This window comes from Chionomys nivalis, chromosome 9 (genome assembly GCF_950005125.1).
Source record: "Chionomys nivalis chromosome 9, mChiNiv1.1, whole genome shotgun sequence".
Taxonomy (NCBI): Eukaryota; Metazoa; Chordata; class Mammalia; order Rodentia; family Cricetidae; genus Chionomys; species Chionomys nivalis.
This window is the reverse complement of record NC_080094.1, coordinates 19,751,323-19,771,232: the sequence shown is the minus strand read 5'-3', so window position 1 is coordinate 19,771,232 and position 19,910 is coordinate 19,751,323. Positions and strand designations below refer to the sequence as shown.

The following is a 19,910-nucleotide window of genomic DNA, read 5'->3' as shown; positions in this document are numbered from 1 at the left end:
CACATGTTTTTTTTTCTGAAAAGGGTTTCACTGTGTAGCCCCGACTGACTTAGAAATGGCTATGTAGACCATGTTATCCTGAGATTTGTCTTGCTTCTGCTTCCCAAGGGATTAAAAGCATTTGCCGGCTATATTTTTTACTTTGAAGTAAGGTCATACCAACTATCTGGGTTGATCTTGAACTTAGTCTGTATCCCAAGCAGGTCTAGAACTTAGATCCTTCTGGCTCAACTTCCTGAGTATCTGGGATTGTAGGTCTGTACCAGCAATGCCTAGGTGAGATTTTTTCCCCCAGTTAAATGTGAAGTATATAGGTTGAATAAAAATGCATATTTCATTAAATAATTTTTTACAGTATAATATTGTTAGGGGAAGAAGTTTCTTGTCTCACTTATGTACTCTTTACTTGGTTTTTAGGCTGAGGCTCATGTAGAAGGTGATGGGATAAAAGGTGTTAAATTCAGCTGCTCAGGAAACTTGCCCTTGTTTCTCTGATCAGATATGGACAGAGTATCCAGTTCTGGTCTTGGCACTTGGAAGAAACTCAGTTATTTTAAACTTAAGGTTTAAGTCTTTAGTTGACTTTTGGTATATGGACAAAGCCATTCACATGCTCAGTTAGTGGCCAAAAGTAGCTCTATCACAATAACTTATGACTTTGGCAAGAATTCTAATTTGAGGTACCTATCAGTGTGTTCTTGATACATACAAAGGTCTTTTAGACTGAATGAATGATTTATTATGGTATAAGATAGGTTCCCCCCACCCCCCAGGGTTTCTTTGTGAAACAGTCCTGGCTGACCTGGAACTCACAGAGATCCACCTGCCTCTGCCTCCCAAGTGCTGGGATTAAAGGCGTGCGCCACCACCACCTGGCAGTATAAAATAGTTTTAAACTGGATGTTTTGCTCACAACTGTAATCTCAGCTAAGGCTGGAGGATCGGGTCAATTTTGAGGCCAGCCTGGGTTATAGAGTGAAAATCTGTTTCACCTCCCTCTCCCAAGATGGAGTTTTAAAACTAGTGTCTACATAGTTAAGTTTAACTTTTTATAGATGAATTACTGTGCTTAAAGCTACATGGTGATCTGGTACAGCCAGGACTGAAAAATGGGCCTTCTCCCTCTAGCCTCAGTGTCCTGTTCCACATCATCCCTGCTGTCCCTCATGTGAGACGTTCTTCCTATGAGAGAAAATTGGGGATGGGAAAAGTGGGTAGAGTTATCTTCTGTATTTTAAGTTAACCAGTTAGAACTGTATGTAGTGAATGTTTGGTGTGTGATACTCATTTTATTATATAAACTGGAGATACTGAATATAAGACATAGTTTCTGTTCTTAAGAAGTTCTAGAATTGTGATAAAAGTATAGTATCTTAAGCAGCCCTGTGAAATAGGATTATCTGTCATGTCTGATCAGTCTAGTGCATTGTTTAGTAGTTTTGTGTGTCTACTAAACACTTTTAATGCAATTAAAGAACTGAGTTCTAGGGGCTGGAGAGATGGCTCAGAGGTTAAGAGCATTGCCTGCTCTTCCAAAGGTCCTGAGTTCAATTCCCAGCAACCACATGGTGGCTCACAACTATCTATAATGGGGTCTGATGCCCTCTTCTGGCCTTCAGGTATACACACAGACAGAATATTGTATGCATAATAAATAAATAAATATTAAAAAAAAGAACTGAGTTCTAAATTTATAGTTACCCATGCCAGTAGATATGATACTGGGAATATCAGGCTAGAGATAGATGATAGTTGTGATGGTGCTGACTGGGAGCAGGCAATGTATTCACATTTTCTTTCATAGACTAGCAAAAAACCATCTGTTTTCATCTTTGTGAAGAAATGCAGGCAGAACCTGTCTCTTGTAATTCAGGTGCTTGATAGGATCCATACCAGTTACAGTCTGGTACATAGGTGAGTCCATTCTTTTTTTTTTTTTTTTTTTTTTTGTGCCAGCTTAATGGATGTTTGCCTTGTGGAGTCATTGAGACTACAAGAGAATTAACAAAAGTGATCCTTCTGTCCAGTAACATTTTATTTGCTCAGCACACTGGTACCATCCCCGTACCCTGTTTTTCTCCAGAGAAACAGGCATATCTTAACATATACCTTTATTCATATGTCCTGAAGTGTGTTGACTTAGACTGCCCTATTTGCTCTCTCTCCCTAGTCACTTTCGATAGGCATTGTTTTAGAGACAGGAGACTGAAGAGTAAATGTAGAGTGACTTGTCCAAGGTCATAAGGTGAGGCACAGAGTCAGAAGTGTTGGACCTTGATGCAAGGGGTACATTTTCTTGTCCCAACACTTGATGTGACTCTGAGCAAGTCATAGTCTGTCTTTGTCTGCTTCCCAAATGGCTAGTGAGTCTTCTTTCTAACTTAAGCTTCTAGGGTAGTTGTTGGAATAAAATGAAGTAACGTGGAAGTTCTTGGAAATTGGTCAATTACAGTTACACAAGGCACATTATTATCAAGTCAAGATCTCTGGTAGTTCTAACCTGCCGCCTTACAGCCGATCACATCATTGATCATATTAAATGCTATTGTATGCTGATGTCTCATTGATTTCTGTCTTCATCATTATAAAACTTTGTCTTGGGCAGCCATTCTGTTTATATATGCACACCTAAATTCTAGGACAACCTGATGCATACAGGTGACATAACTCATGGCTAGATTTACTTCAGAAAGTTTGCAAACAATTGGTCTATTTATTTATTTATTTATTTATTTATTTATTTATTTATTTATTATGTATACAATATTCTGTCTGTGTGTATGCCTGCAAGCCAGAAGAGGGCACCAGACCCCATTACAGATGGTTGGCAACCATGTGATTGCTGGGAATTGAACTCAGGACCTTTGGAAGAGCAGGCAATGCTCTTAACCTCTGAGCCATCTCTCCAGCTGAAACAATTGGTCTTTATAGTTTGACTTGAAGCCCCTTGGGAATAGTTTATTATTGTGGTACTCACTGTGTTGCTGTATAGGTACATGTGGTGACTATTGCTTAAGTCAGCTGGTGTGACTAATATTAGCTTGTGGTCTTTGTGGATCACCACTGTATTGATTGTTTTGGTTATTGTCATTTAGACTGGACTTACATTGTTACTGTGGAGTGTTTATAAGCTGTAAGCTGGGAAGCAGCACAGAGTCATACGATGACAACTTTCAGAGAAGATACTTGGAAAAGGGTCCATGTGGAGTTGAGAAGGAAGCTAAGGGTCCGAAAGTGCACTTTATCTTCTTCCCATAGTGTTTGCTTCTACAGCACTGAAGGTGGAGACAGCTCTGCTAGCAGCTGAAGTTGATAGCAGATAGCCTATAGGAGGAGACTTGTCATCTGCCTTCAGTTACGTTCATTCTCTCATAAGCTACAGTGACTGACTGTCTTGTCCAGTGCATTAGTGACATTGGAGTTTGCTCATCTCCTTCCTATCTTGGACATTTCCATCAAATTGCTTTGTGGAAGTTCAGGTCCTGTTGCATCATTCCTGTGGTTAAGTAAACTTAACTGGATAGGAGGGAGTTTGAGAAGGGAGCAGGTTGTAGACTTTTGGGCCACTTGATGCCCTTTAGTCCACCAGTATAACTCCCCATAGTTGTACACTCTAATCATGTCTAATTCTGTGTAAAGGGACATGACAGGCTTGAACACACACTCCGAACCCCTGGAATATCACTATATTGGTATTCAGCAAGTAGATTCATTGACTGCTTCCTAGATGACTGTTTGGTCCTTGTATACATCCCATGGTTCTGACAGGTTTGTAGAGTTGTTCTAGAACACTACATGAATGGCTGACTGGTGGTGTGCTTGCAGAAGAGGTTGATGAATTGGGCCATGAGGGAATATCTTCCTTGGAGGCTGGCTTCTGGGTTGTCTGCATCCCATGTCTGCGGTTGGATGTGCTTGCGCTTTTCTCTTGTTGGAAAGTTTTAGTTCATGTGGACATAGTTTGACCCCAGTCTTTTGTGTTTAATTGAGTGAGTGTGTGCCATTGTGCCTATTTAGTTAGAGGACAATTTGCAGGAGTCTGTTCTTTCCTTTCACTGTGTGGATCTTGTGTATTGAACTTCTCAGTCTTCATAGGAAGTGCCTTGCTGAGTCATCGCACAGGCCTTACCTCCAGTTTTTACTTAATTATAAATCTCTAATCCTGGCTTTCAAAGTCCTTCAAAATTAAGCATTGCTTCCTTTAAAAAATTTTTTTGAGGCAAGGTCTCACTTCAAGATTGGAACTCATTGTGTAGACCAGGCTGGCCTGAACTTACAAAGATGGTCCGGTCTCCCCCTCCCTACTGCTGAGATTAAAGGCATGCACCACCATGTCGGTCATTAAAAAAAAAAAAAAAAAATCCTCGCAGGTTTTACCTTTAATCTTAGTACTCATGAGGCAGAGGCAGTTTGAGTTTGAGGCTATTACTCACTACAGAGTGAGTTTTCAAGGACAGCCAGGGATACACAGAGAAACCCTGTCTCAAAAACAAAAACAAAAAATCCTGTTACCTTCTACAACAGAACCCCTTTCACTCTGCGCATCTTGTCCCTGATGTAAATTTGTTTTAAAACATTAGAAAAGTGTGTGTCTCTGTGTGTGTCTCTGTGTGTGTGTGCATGCGCGTTTGTATGAGAGTCTCTGTTTGTGTATCTGGTCTGTGTCTTTCTGTATATGTATATGCCATAGGTATGCAGGTACCCAGGGAGGGCAAGAAAGCGTATCATATTCTTGGAACTTGAGGTACAGGCAATTGTGACCTGCCTGATACGGGTGTTGGGGTTTGAACTCATGCCCTCTGTTTTTAACTGTTAAGCCACTTCTCCAGATCTGTTTACTTTTTGTTTTTAACAGAAGGATCTTACTGTGTAGCCTGTGATAGCTTTGAACTTGCAATCTTTGCCTTGGCCTGTCTAGTGTTGAAATTACAGGTGTCTACCATTATCCTCTGCTTCCTGTTTTTATGTCTTTTTTTATGGTTGCCCTTTCTTACCCTCATTCATATCCACCCAGTTTTCTTATAACCAGTGTCCAATTTATATGCTCCATAGCCTCCTTTTACCCCGAACCTACCCTGTTTTCATTCACTCTTGAATTAAAAGTAATCTTTCCCCTGAATTTCTGTAGTTGCTTATAATTTTTGCATTTATCATCCTAAATGTCCAATTTGCATCATAGTTATTGTGTGCTAAACTGTAACCTAATTGAAAACAGGAACCACATCTCTTAGTCATTTCAATGGTGTTAACACTGTTCATTGTATGTAATAGATGGTTAGTAGCTTGGTGATTTCCAATGACTGAATGGTCACAAGTAATCAGGATGCTGACATTTTTATCAATTCTCTGACATGAATATTAGTATAAATTTATTGCATCAAATTGTACTAATAGTACTACCTTCATTTATCCTTCAAATTTCTAATCTGGAGTTATACATGTTTGCCTAGTTGTTATCATAATATGTAGCATTCTCCACTGAATAGCTATCATATTATGATAACAACTATTACCTAGGGCAAGTCCCAAGTATAACATGTATATGATTCTTTAATTCTTATAACATCAGTGAAACAGGCTATTCTCCCTCGTGGGAGAATATTCCTTTTTACAGATAAGGGTGTTAGGAATTTTCCTAACACGAGCTCTCTGCTGATGCAAAAATACCAATCAAGCCAAATCACAACAAGCCAAATTAAAAAATACCCTGGTTTAATGGAATTCCTGTCCTCTTGGGTGGCCCCGAGGGGGAACTGGGAAGGGACCACAGGGACAGACACACACCACCAGGAGACTTTCCCAGGGAGCAGTTTAAATAGATTGGGGAGTGGTCAAGATTTTGGTGGGCTGTCTTGACCCTCCTCTGGGGAGGAGTCAAGGTTTGGCGGTCACAGGGATGGGGGCCTCCAAAGATTGGGACTTACAAAGGGTGCTCAGACACAGGGGGCAAGTAACTTTTTAGGGATGAGAGAGATGGCTCAGGTTAAGAGCACTTGTTTCTTTTGTAGAGGACCTGGGTTCAGTTCCTAACACCACATAATTGCTAGTAACCATTTGTAATTCCAGCTCCAGAGAACCTGATACCCCCATTTGACCTCTAAAGGTATTGCATGCACTAGGTGCACAGTCAGACATGTAGGCAAAACAACCATGCATGTAAAATAAAAATCAGTAATAATAATAATAAGTCCCCATGCTCTAGCCTAAAACCTACTGAATCATAATTTTTAAAGTTAAAGCTCAGGGTACTGCATTTTTCAGCCAAAGTATACATGATAATTCTTTTTTTTTAAATATTTTATTTATTTATGATGTATACAATATTCTGTCTGTGTGTCTGTCTGCAGGCCAGAAGAGGGCATCAGATCTCATTTCAGATGATTGTGAGCCACCATTTGGTTGCTGGGAATTGAACTCAGGACCTTTGGAAGAGCAGGCAATGCTCTTAACCACTGAGCCATCTCTCCAGCCCCTACATGATAATTCTTATTTGTATGTGGGATTTGATAACAAGTGTAACTTTTTAAAAAAATAAAAAGTTGCCTTCTTAAAATTTTGTTCCCTCTAATAATAATTTATAATAATAATTTAAATTTTAACTATTTTTTTATATTGGAGACTGACATAGTTTTACTAGTAACTTAGCTTGCAAACATTTTTACTCTTATATATGATAGTATAAAATTTTTGGGGACTAGAGAGATGGCTCAGTGGTTAAGAGCACTGGCTGCCCTTCCAGAAGTACTGAGTTCAATTCCCAGCAGCCACATGGTTGCTCACAGCCATCTATAATAGGATCTGATGCCTTCTGGAATGCAGGTATACATACAGAGCACTCAAACATGAAATATAAATAAGTGAAAATTAAAAAAAAAATCTTTGGACATACTTTAGTAAAATAGATGGAGTACTTACTGACTTCTTTCTTTCCCCACTAGTAAAGCAAACCTTGACATTCTCAAATACCTAATATCCATTGTATGTTAGGAGTTGAGGTTTTTACTGAAGACTGAAGTTGTCTTGGTGGAGAACCTATACACAGTAATTGAATGTGAAGCTCTATAAACAGACTAATAGGCACTCAGAATGGCTAGAAGCTGGTTTTAGGAGTAAAAGTTTTAGCAAAAGGATGGTATCTGAGCTGGACTTTGAAGGATGAAATTTCATAAGGTGGGTCAAAATTGTCAGTCATTAGAAGTAGCGAAAAAACAGTTCTACAGAGTATGGTAGAATTGGTGGGCTCAGGCAGTGATCAGTAGTCCCTTGAAGCTACAGCATGGAGGCAGGGATTGTGGGACACTAGTAAACAAAATGATATGAGCAATTTCAAGTTGTGGCTCAGTGGTAGAAGATTTGTCTAACATGTGCAAAGTTCTGAGTTTGATCCCCAGCATAGTGTGTAGGCAATTTCAATTAGATTTCTAGCAAGTTTTAGTCATACTCTTTTTTTAATTAGAAAAAAACCCATACATTTTACATAAAAGGACAAATGCCTAGAATAGCCAATAAAATTTTTAAAATGAATGATGGGGATATTTTCTTTGCAATTTACCCTGTAAAGCTACTGAAATTAAAACATGTCTTTAGCATAGTACATGACAAAAAAAGTTAGTTCAATTTAATGAAATAAGAATGTATTTTTTATTGAAAATTCATACACTATATTCTGATCATGTTTTCCCCTCCAACATCTCCTCCCAGATCCTCCTTGTCTTCCAACCCATCCAACTCTGCACCTTTTTTTTTCTCTCTCTTTAGAAAACAGGCAAATAAAAAAGGGAAACAAGCCAGGCGGTAGCAGCACGTGCCTTTAATCATCTCTGGGGAGGCAGAGGCAGGTGGGTCTGTGTGAGTTCAAGGGCAGCCTGGTCTATGGGTTTCTGGGGACAGTCAGAGCTACACAGAGAGACCCAGTCTTGAAAAGCAAAACAAAACAAACAAACAAAAAATGGGTGGAGGTGGGGACAAACCAGAATTAAAAAAAAAAAACAACAAACCTCAGAACAAAATGAGAAAATAAGAAACACACAGACAGACAAATGAAACCCATAAAAACACAAAATCCAAAATTGTATTATACAAGCAAAAGACCAGTAAGATTAAAAAAAACCCAGACAGAGCAATATGAGACAAAAACAGTTCACACAAACATTGGCTTTGTTTTTACATTGGACATGGGTAGTTTGTATACCCAGTGAGACTGCATTGGAGAAAACGGATTCTTCCTTTACTAGCTGTCTGCTGGAGATAAGAGACCCACAACTGCACAATGTGTAGAGAGTGAGTCTTTGGACTACTCAGTTCAAAATGGGATGTCTTCATCAAACCCCTCCCCTCAAGGCTCAAGGAGCTCTGCAGAAGAGGAGGTGGGAAGATTGTAAGAGGCAGAGGGCATGGGTGACACCAAGGATGATATCACACCCAACTGCATATCTGAAAGACAATCTTTCTTGCATTATTCCTAGAGGTAAATTCCAGATGAGCATAACTCCGTGTGTACTCATAAACCTCCCTTAGCCCCTTAGGGCACTCCATCTCCCATTTGTTTTCTGTTTTAGGACTGTTGAAGGGGAGAAGTCCTTGGTTATGGGGGTTCTGGATCTCTGCATTTCTTTGCACAGTGGCCTCTTCCTCAGCCTTGCTTCAGGGCTTTTGAGGACTTTTTGTGTTGTTTTTCTTTCTAATACTAATGTTTTGAATCTAGGGCATTAGCATTTGAGGCAGTATTCTGTCACTGGTGTATATTCTCAATCTCTCCTTTTACTTGATGTTTTTTAGACAGGTATTTCTAAACTGCCTAGGCTGGCCTTGAATTCACTCAGAAGCGGAGGAGCTCTGTTGTCTGGGTGCTCATTCAACTACCTCTCAGGGTCCATCTTGTCACCTGACCTCACAATAGCTCAAAACATTTAGATAATGCTTTACAATTTATTTATATTTATAATTACTTCTTTGTGCTTGTGTGTATCTGTGTGGGGGTATATACAAGGGAATGCAGGTGCTTGAAGAGACCAGAAGAGGGCATTGGATTCCTTGAACTGAAGCTATGGGAAGGGAACCACTGATGCAGGTGCTGCAAATTGAACTCAGGTTCTCTGGAAGAGTACATAGCACTCCTAACCTCTGAGCCATCTCTTCAGCCTCTCTAGATACATTTTTTTATTTTTCCAAAACAACTTGTTTTTTAGAATTAATGTGTTGCAGCCCATTTTATTATGTGCCTTGCATAATTTTTTAACTTTTTTTATATTAGCAATAAGCATAATTTGACATGCATGTCCATTTTGTCTTTTCAGGTGCCATTTGGATAGTACTTTAGCGGCACAATGTACTCTGAGTGGCGGTCACTGCATTTGGTGATTCAGAATGATCAAGGCCATACCAGTGTGCTACACAGCTATCCAGAGAGTGTTGGGCGAGAGGTGGCGAATGCAGTGGTCCGTCCTCTTGGGCAGGCATTAGGTACCTCTTCAGTGGCTGGTAGTGAGAGTTTGTTAAAAACTGACAAAGAAGTAAGTGTTTCTTTATTTCATTCTATTGTGTGAAAATATGAATTGTTCATTAAAAATTTTATTTAGTGTTGACCTTTTAAAAATAGTTAGCAATGGTTTTATTATTGTTAATTTTGTATACGTATGTAAGTCTGTGCCTGTGGAAGTTAGTGTTGTTGGATCCTTTTGCAGCTGGAGTTAGGGGCAGTTGTGAGCATAGGGCCTGGTTGATGGGTATCAAACTTGGGTCTTCTGCAGGAGCAGTATGCACTATTACAATGCTGACTTTTTAATGGATTGCTGCCTGATGTAGTGAGTTCTAGTTTTTATCTCGTTTGAGTTGCATGCTGGGACTTGGGGCCTATGGGAGAGATATAAAGAAGGGGTTTTACCTTTTTGCTGCTGATGCTTCACACTGGCCACGCGTAGTTCTCCATTTGAGCTAAGTGGTCAAGACAGAGAGTCATGTGTCAGACTCTTAAGCCCTAGGGTCAGTCTTCAGATTTTTGTTTCTGTTTGGAAGTTCCTGTCCTAGTTAGGGATATTCTTGTTGTAATGAAACACATGACCAAAAGCAACTTGAAGAAGAAAGAGTTTCTTTGGCCTGCATATCCAGAGCCACAGTCCATTGAGGAAAACCAAGGCTGGAACTCAAACAGGGCAGGAACCTGGAGGAATGCTGCTTACTGGCTTGCTCATCATCGCTTACTCAGCATACTTTTTTATAGAACCTGGAACCACCAGCCTAAGAGGTGGGCCCTCTCCCATCAATCACAAATTAAGAAAATGTTCCACAGACTTGTTTACAGCCCAGACTTATGGAAACATTTCTCAACCAAGGTTCCCTCCGTGAATATGACACACTATAGCTTGTGTCAAGTTGATATAAAACTAGCCAGCATAGTTCCCCTCTCTGTTTTTAAGTAGCCACTGACTGAAAGCCTCACTTAGGTCAGATTTTCTGGCTACACATATGTTCTGAGCTTGAGCTCTCCTGTGTCCCTCACTCTGACTGTTTTAGCCTGACTTCAGGGTTCAAGTGCTGCAGAAAACCAGGTGGTTGGAACTGGGTTTGGAATTGCTATTCCTAAACTTGCTGTCCAAAGGGATCTTGGGATAACTTGTCAGGGAGATAGTTTTCTGTTCATGGGGTCAAGGCACTAAGATGACATTAAACCTCAGTGGGAAGTTCAAAAGGAACCCTGAGAATGGTGTGATTTTTGAAAGTTTAGAACTCGGTCCTAAGAAGGATTATGCAGAGCTTATATAGACTTTTTTGGTCTGTTCTCATGACCCCTCCCCTCGCCCTTTTTTTGTGACAAGGTTTCACTGTATGTTCTTGGCTAGCCTAGAATTCACATTGTAGACCAGACTGGACTTGACTTGCAGAGATCCATTTGCCTCTGCCTCCCATGCAGCATCAACCACCTAAATAAGAATTTTGACAAGATAGGCTGGTGGTGTAGCTCAGGAGTAGAGTGCTTCCCTACTGTACTTTGGACCCTGGGTTTAATCCCTAGCACCACAAAACAGCAGCAGTGTCATAAACCACCTTTTGGGGTGACTTTTGTTGTGGTCCGGCCACGGTGGGATTGTACATTCCAGGGTAGGGGCATGAGGATTAGAAATATTAGGTAGGAGGAACAGAGACATAGGATAGTACTGAATAGGACAGTTCTGAGTTTAATTTTCATATGCTTTTATACCCCAATACAAAAGGGGGAGAGAAGGCAAAAGACTGCTTTAACATGACACAAAAGACAACCAGAACAGTTATTTGTTTCAATACTTGAGACATCAAGCCATTATTTCCTGAGTAAAGCATTTGGTGTTTGGGTAGGATATACTCTAGACCAAGTACCCTGTAAGTGGCCACTCCCTCTGTCAAGCCTCCTATTTTAAATGAAGGAGCACAGGAGTGTGCTTGAATTCTCTGACCTTTGGTCAGGGTGGAACAGATCCATTTGTATGAGCCATCTTAACGTCCAAAACACAAGTAACCACACCCTGGGTCAGGATATCTTGTTTTGTAGCCACACCTGTTGTCAACAACTTTGAAAGTAAAAATAAGCTCAAACTCCTTGACCTTCAGACAAAGTAGAAAAGGCTCACACTTCTGGTTCCCCACACAGCAACCACAACTGGAACTTGGTATGGCCTTTGGTAAGCTAGTGGCCTCATTTCCCCCCAAAATTTCAGAACCACTATCCTGATACTGTCTTGTATAGTATTTTGATTTCTTATAAGTATGGCCATTCTATAACCCATAGGATACCCCTATTCCAGAAACACTCGCTAGTGGATTGGTGAAACACTTCGAAACTGGTGGTTTGAAAACTAGGTTTATGTTTCTTATTGAAGATAAGGTTTGTCTTCAGCTTCATTATTTGTAAACCAGTGGTGTGCTCAATTATTTAAACATCCTAAATTTTATTTTTTTGATGTATGAAATGAGGTCCGTTTACCCTGTTACGCCAAGGTTATTGTGGTGACATTTATGAAGATACTGTTTTTAACTGCGAAGACTGTGTAGTTGTTGCTCTCTTCAAAGAAGTTTGTCTGGGTTGATGTGGTCATTTTGAGCAGGCTGGTTCTCAGTGATCATGCATCCTTTTTGTTAAGTGTTTACTGATCATCTACTTAGTATTTGTCCCAGATTTTTGTCTGTAATTCACTTAAATTTTCTAGGCTTTGGTATCTAAGAATATAGTTTCATTTTCTTTTCCAAATTGGGAGATTTTTTTCTTTCTCTTAGCATCTTATTGTTCACAGCACAAACAAGTAAGTGTTTCAGGTGGTCAGTTTAAGTACGTACAGCTAGATGCCTGGTTAAGACCTTACCCATTAAATCCCTCTTTACCTGTGTGTGTGCTTACCTGTCCATTTTAGTGTTTTTTTTAAAAAAAAATATTTATTTATTTATTATATATACAATATTCTGTCTGTGTGTATGCCTACAGGCCGGAAGAATGCCCCAGACCCCATTACAGATGGTTGTGAGCCACCATGTGGTTGCTGGGAATTGAACTCAGGACCTTTGGAAGAGCAGGCAATGCTCTTAACTTCTGAGCCATCTCTCCAGCCCCATTTTAGTGTTTTTTTGACAGAGAAAACAAGTTGTATAATAAGTTGAATGATTCATCTTCCTTCTTGTCATTTGTTCCTATTGCATAATCTGAGGATGAAATGTAATTGAATTTATATATTTGATTTCTTAAATGACACATATTTACATATGCAAATTGAGCAAATCCTACATTTTCTATTTTTCTATTTCTAGTATCTGTAGAAAATTGAAAAGATCATTTCACAGAGTGAATGGTAATGATATCAAAAGGGTAAAAGCATGTATAGGCTTAATATTTAAAAATAATGAATTTACTTTCTCCTGAAATTTGCTTGAAAAGTGTAACATGAATATGTCTAATACATAGAAAGTATGTGTCTAGAATAAATTTGATGTATTTGTTGAGATGACTGTATTTTCAACTTAAAGCATCTGAGTACTAGGAGATATTATATTTTAAACTAATCTAGTGAAGTACATATAAAGATCTATAATCTTTGTGAATGTTTTCTTTTGCTTAGGTAAAATGGACTATGGAAGTAATTTGCTATGGACTGACCCTTCCATTGGATGGAGAGACTGTAAAATATTGTGTTGATGTATATACAGATTGGATTATGGCTTTGGTATTGCCTAAAGATTCTATTCCATTACCAGTTAGTAAAGAGCCTAATCTATATGTTCAAAGTATATTAAAGCACCTACAAAACCTTTTTGTACCAAGGTAAGTTATACCTATATGGTCATTACTAAGATAATAATAAAGTATTTGTAAATGTTACTTTATTAAATATAGATGTTGATTTTATTGTTCGTCCTTTGAACTTTACTCATTCACTTATGGATTTGATTAATATGACTAAAGTAGATAGGGTTACATAATGTTTCACAGGAGGTTTTTGCTTTTTTTTTTTTTTTTTGAGATGACGTCTCATTGTGTAGCCCAGACTCGTCTTGAACTTTCTATGTAGTCCATATTGAGCCAAATTTATAATCCTCCTGTCTTAGTCTTTTGAGTACTGAGATTACAGGTGTGTTCTACCACTCTTGGATTTACCACAATTTTTAATAAATGTATTTTTATTTTAAATAATTTTTGGCCTTGTTAGTGAACTCTAGATGTTGGATATTAAAATATGGTGATGGTGACATATTTCTGTCCCTTGTTAAACTTTTCTTTTTTGGGTTGTGGGGGGACTCGTGTGATGACTCAGTGGTTAAGGTTAAAGATGCTGGCCACTAAGCCCAGTGATCAGAGTTTGATCTCTGGGACCCATATGGTGGAAGGAGAGAAGGACACTTATGGATGTCTTCTGACCTTCACGTGTACTTCATGGTATATATGCACACACATGCACACCAATTAAATATTTTTAAAAATACACCCAACTGGGGCTGGAGACATGGCTCAGTGGTTAAGAGCACTGGCTGCTCTTCCAGAGGTCGTGAGTTCAATTCCCAGCAACCACATGGTGGCTCACAACCATCTGTAATGAGATCTGGTGCCCTCTTCTAGTGTGTGGGCATACATGGAGGCAGAATGTTGTCTACATAATCAATCAATCAATCAATCAATCAATCAATCAATCTTTAAAAAAAATACACCCAACTTATGCATATTTTTGTTATATCATAATTCTTGTCTCCACATACAACTGAAGCAACTGTTCTTCCCTTAAATAACCCTGTAGTGTATGAAAGCATAGAATTAAGCAAACAGGCCAGGCATGGTGGCTCATGCCTATAATCCCAGCACTTTAGAGGTGGAGTCAAGATCAGGAGTTGAAGATAGCCTTGTCTGCAGAAGTAGTTGAACACCAACCTGAACCACATCATGGGATACTGTCTTAAAGAAACCAAAAAAGACTGATGAAATAGGTCAGTGGGTAAAGATGCTTGTCACCAAGCCTGGTGACCTGAGTTCAATTCTTGGAGTCTACTTGGAAGAAGGAGAAAACTGACTGCTGCCAGTTGTCCCCCGACTTTCACATGAGTGACATGCATATAAATATCCACCCCCACCCCACATATATACAAGTGTAAAATTTTGAAATTAAAAGTTTGAAATAAAGTTTAAAATCTCCTTTAAAGAAGTGAGCTAACTAAAAAGAAAAAAAGAAATAAAGAAGTTGGATATTTTTTTGAGATTAAGTTTTACTGTATATCCTTGTCCTGAAACTCACTAAGTAGGTCAAGCTGACTTTGGACTCATAGAGACTACAGGCCTACATCTCCCAAGTGCTGGGATTAAACCTGTGTGCCCTAACATCTGGTTAGCAAACTGGAAGTTACAGATATTTATGATAAACTAAAAGATTACCCTTAAAATTTGTTATTAATTTCTTCTCCATCTTCTGAGGCAAAGGTGTTAAATGCCAAAATGCAAATTATTTATCTTACTTGATTTTTTTCCTAATTGTTAAGAATGTTACATTCCAACCCTGTATGGTGACTCCTGCATTTAATCCCAAAATTCATAAGGCAGAATCAAGTGGATCTCTGTGAGTTGGAGGCAAGCCTGTTCTGTAGAGTGAGTTCCAGGATTGCCAGGGCTACATAGAGAGACCTGTCTTAAAAAGCAAAAACAAACTAACAAAAGAATATTACATTCTGAGGCTAAAGCTACAGCTCAGTCAGACTATTTACCTGCATACCCAAGAGCTGTGAGTTCCATCTTTAGTGTCACCGAGAAATGTGAATAACCTATGGCAGATCTTTGAGAAATACAGAAATATGTGTGTAAAAAATAATAATAATAATGAAATAAAAGCAGTAGTTTCCCACCAGTTCATGAGAGTGTTTTCGGCTGTTTTGTGCTTGTCAAAGAGGCTGTGGGGCTCATCTCCTTTTGGAAAAGTTTTTGCTAGAGCTTTCAATCTGTCTGAAGGACTTTGAATTACTCAAAAACCAGCTCTTTAAATTTAATTTTTTTGGCTTTGTAAATTTAGAAGGAAGTTTTTGTTTTAGAAAATCCAAATTGAAAAAGAGAAGTCTGTTAGAACTCTGTTCTGTGGGTCAGATATAAACTCCCCCGTACAAAGTGCCATCTAGGGCCTTCTGGTCCTAACTAGACTAGCCACAGCTGATTTTGTATGAGTCCTACTCTGTAGTCAGATTGTAAACATTCCCCTAAGTGCCCTCAAAGCTCTTTCCTGTCTTCACCCGTCCTCCTGTCATTTTCTTTTTCCCTTGTCTATTGCTTGTCTGACTCACTCTTCGTGGTTTCCAGTCAGTTCTGTCTTAGAATCCTTACAAGATCACACAACCCCTCTGTGGTCACACCTCCTTGGAATTCGCTTGGTATTTCCCATCTTACTCTCTTATCGCTCATTGTTTTGTTCCATATCCTTTAACTTGTTTTGTTTTCCATCTAACCAACTTGAAGACAGGAACTCAGCTGGCCTTCTGTATTTGGGGGGCATCTACACTAAGTATAATGCAGTACTGGGTTTAGATACGGATTAAATATTTGTTGCTTGTATTCGTTGACCTTAAATGGAAACAACAGGAAATGTTTATTTGCAGCTAAACAGGCTCTTCTAAAATGATATAGATCTTTTTTTGACATCCCATCAGAAGATTGATTTACAGTATTTTTCACTGTGTGTAGAAATGATCCTGTTTGAAAGTTAGTCCCTATGTCTCTCTCATCTCTTTTGCTTTACCATCTTTTAATTCTGAGTTTGTATTGCTGAAAAACAGTAATGGCATTTGGATAAATTGTGCTTTTTTTTTTTTTACTTTTCCCTCTTGAAAAGTATGACTATAATTTTTTTTACTATTTGTTCCTCAGGAGTGTGTGTGCATACAAGTCAGTGAATTCTGAAAGGCACTGATTTAAGTAGTAGAGTTCTCTCGGCCAGTGATAGTATATGAAGATTAGGTGAATGTTTTCAATGCTGTATATTGGAACTTCTAATATAATCTTCAACTGCTAGAAGTTTCAGTTTAAAAAATTTAATAGAAAAAATAGAAAAAAAACAAAAAAATAAAAATAAAAAATTTAATAGATAGTTCATCAAATTGTTATCAGAGCTCACTTAGTTCTTTTTATATAAACTGACTCTCAAAATGGAGGAAAATGCCTTAAGCTTTTGCTAGAGATTAAGTTAATGTGACTTTCTCTTTTGTCTATTTGTCTGATATTTTTTCATAATTGAGTGAAGAATGTACTATCTCTTCAAATTGATTGTAGTTTTATTTATTTATTTATTTATTTATTTATTTATTATGTATACAATATTCTGTCTGTGTGCATGCCTGCTGGCCAGAAGAGGGCACCAGACCTCATTACAGATGGTTGTGAGCCACCATGTGGTTGCTGGGAATTGAACTCAGGATCTTTGGAAGAGCAGGTACTGCTCTTAACCTCTGAGCCATCTCTCCAGCCCTGATTGTAGTTTTAATTGCTTAGCTATACTGCACTATAAGAAATGTAGTCCCCCATCCATGTGTATATGTCTCTTAAAGCAGTGATCCATAATTTTGTTTTTGTAAAAAGCTAGCTAGTGAAAGTTTCCTATATTACAGGCCATATGGTGGTGTAACTCCTCAACTCTGTGATAGAGCAGAAAAGTGGTCATAGACTATTAAATTAAGAAACAAGAACTTTACTTACAAAGGTGCTTGGGAGATGGCTCAACAGTTAAGTACACTGACTGCTCTTCTAGAAGACCTGGGTTTGATCCTAGCACCTCCACATGGTGACTCACAACCATCTGTAACTCTCATCCAGAGTATCTAATGCATTCTTCTGGCTCTGTGGGCAATGTAAATACTTGGTACATAAACAGGCAGAATGCCTGCATAAAAATAAGTAAGTAAATAAAAAATAGTGTTACAAAGGCAGGTGTAGTCAAGTTCTGTATGGTGATTTGTGGACTAGTTTCACCTTTAGATGAATGTGGAATGGAATGAAACCTGCCTCTCCATATGTTTGATGCATGCATAAGTGTGAGTGCACCCACCTCCAGAGGTCAGAGGAGGAGATTGGGTGTCTTCCTTTATTACTCTGCCTTATTCCCTTGAGACAGGGACTTTTGTGAACCAGAAACTTGCTATTTCAGCTAAGTTGCCTGGCTAGTGAGCTTCCAGAATCCACTGTGTTCATCCTATATAGTATTGGGGTTACAGGTATACACAGCCATGCCCAGCTTTCTTTGTGAGTGCTAGGGATTCAAACTTAAGTCCTTAGGGTTCGAACTTAGGTCCTTTTATGATTGTACAGTAAATGATCATGCCTATTGAGCCATCTCTTTGGTCCAGCTTTGACTTCTTTAGGGAACATTTAGTTATTTAGATGTATCATTTGTCTGCAACTTTAAGGTAGGATCCAGTTTTCTGGGTCATGGCTAAGGCTTAAGGAGTGGGAGTTTTAGGAGTAGATGATCTGCTGACATTCTTTTAGGACACTCCAGCTTTATGCATCAAGTCACAATTTATAGAAACTTGACTTTACGAGTTTATATCAGTATTGTGTTGAGTTTATCATGAGAAAGCTGGATATCAGCTCATCAGTAATTAAAGCCATTCTTGAAATTCTCAGGTGGGACATCTTAGGAATTGAGGCAAGGGCTGCTAGGCCCTGGATTCTCTAGCTTCTCTTCTACCTATTTTATGGAACATCCCCCCATCCCATCTCTGTCTTTCAAGACATGGTCTTAACTATGTAGCTCTGGCTGTCCTGGAATTCACTCTGTAGACCAGACTGGCCTTGAACTCATAGAGATCCACTTGCCTCTGCCTCCCTAGTGCTGATACTAAAGACATGTGCCCCCACTTCACCCAGCAAGTCTTTTCTTGAGCAAAAATGTCCTACAGACTAAAGAGAATTTTGTACCTGTTGTTTGAGGAACCCTTGGATCCCTTTGGAATGCCTGTGTTTTTATTAGAGCAGTAGTAGCAAGTGTTCTTCTCTGAGGAAATGCTGACATGTCTTGTCAATTTTGGACATGCCCTTGAGCCTTATAACAGATATCAACTTTAGAGTAATTGTGAAAACTGTAAACACTTGAAGAATTCTTGTGAATGTGTTTTTCAGAAAATTGAAAAAGAATATAAGGACTTTTGCTCTATGTGCTCATCTAGCAGAAATTAGTTGAATATCTGCTATTATGTGCCAGACACATTTCAGAAAGAAAATCCAGAGGTGAAGTGTACATTCTAGTTTTTCTCTTTTCTCACAGAAGCTAATTTCTCACAGGGGAGGTAGGTGGAGCTCTCAGGGTGCTGAAGTGAGCAGTGGGGAAGACTAGCTGTAACTGAGGAGAGTTGTGCTCAGCCCTGTCCACTGATGTTTAGGCAATGTCATTGGACCACTGTTCTGCGTCAGTAAGTTTCCTGTTCTTTGGCTGTTGCTGTCTCTCTTCCAGGCCTGTCAGTGATATCTGTCTGTCTTCTTCAGACAGGAACAGGGCTCCAGTCAGATCCGACTATGCTTACAGGTTCTGAGAGCCATTCAGAAACTGGCCCGTGAGTCATCCATCATGGTTCGAGAAACCTGGGAAGTCTTACTGTTGTTTCTTCTGCAAATTAATGACATACTTCTGGCCCCACCAACTGTTCAAGGTTTGTTAATGAACTTTTTCCCCTTATATTTTTTAACTCCAAATATAGTTCTCATTTAAACTTAGTGAGTGATAGACTCAGTGGAATTTTTAAATTTTGGTAAAACTATTGACAAACCAAGTTACCAATTTATACTGGAAAGACACAATGTGGGCTGGCTGTGGTGACAGATGCCTTTAATCCCAGAGCTCAGGAGGCAGAGGTAGGTGGATCTATGAGTTTAAGACCATCGTGATCTACATAATGAGTTCCAGGCCAGCTAGGGTGACATAGTGAGACCCTGCCTTAAAAAAAGAAAAAAGTCAGGCAGTGGTGACACGTACCTTTAATCGCAGCACTCAGGAGGCAGAGGCAGGTGGATCTCTGGGCTCAAGGCCAGCTTGGTCTACAGAGTGAATTCCAGGACATTCAGGGCTACAGAGCGAGTTCCAGGACAGCCTGTCTCAAAAAACAAAACAAAAAAGTTAGTATGTATCTAAGTTATTTTACCTTCAGTGTTTTATTTTGCTAATGTAGAGAAGGACTTGTAATTAAACATGTTGGAGAAGGATAGGAATAATAGCTTGTTCTGTGTAGTATAGAACCTTTATAGGAAACAGAAAATGCTAAATTAGGATCTATAGATAATGTACTAGATGAAAAAGTTGTTATCAAAGTAAAGTATAAAAGCTTGATGGTGATGATAGTGAAATATCTTGGTTTTTTGCCCTGAGGTACTTAAAGAAATGGCCCAAGGCCTTGCCCATGCCAAACACTTAACCACTGTGACTGAGCTCTACCTCCAG

The 19,910-nt window shown here is 39.0% G+C and overlaps 1 protein-coding gene across 5 annotated transcripts in view; it reads left to right on the top strand.

The window, feature by feature from the left end:
- Positions 1–19,910, top strand: part of Ralgapb (Ral GTPase activating protein non-catalytic subunit beta) — a 93,855-nt gene that overhangs the window by 3,087 nt on the left and 70,858 nt on the right. For 4 of the 5 annotated variants that reach the window (XM_057780423.1, XM_057780422.1, XM_057780421.1 and 1 more), the window contains exons 2-4: positions 9,297–9,512; positions 13,080–13,282; positions 18,962–19,125. In XM_057780423.1, coding sequence (XP_057636406.1) covers positions 9,327–9,512; positions 13,080–13,282; positions 18,962–19,125 — 553 coding nt within the window. In that variant the 5' untranslated portion in view covers positions 9,297–9,326. Of the gene's footprint in view, positions 1–7,810; positions 7,839–9,296; positions 9,513–13,079; positions 13,283–18,961; positions 19,126–19,910 lie in introns of those variants that run through there. The other variant, XM_057780420.1, reaches the window with a different exon arrangement.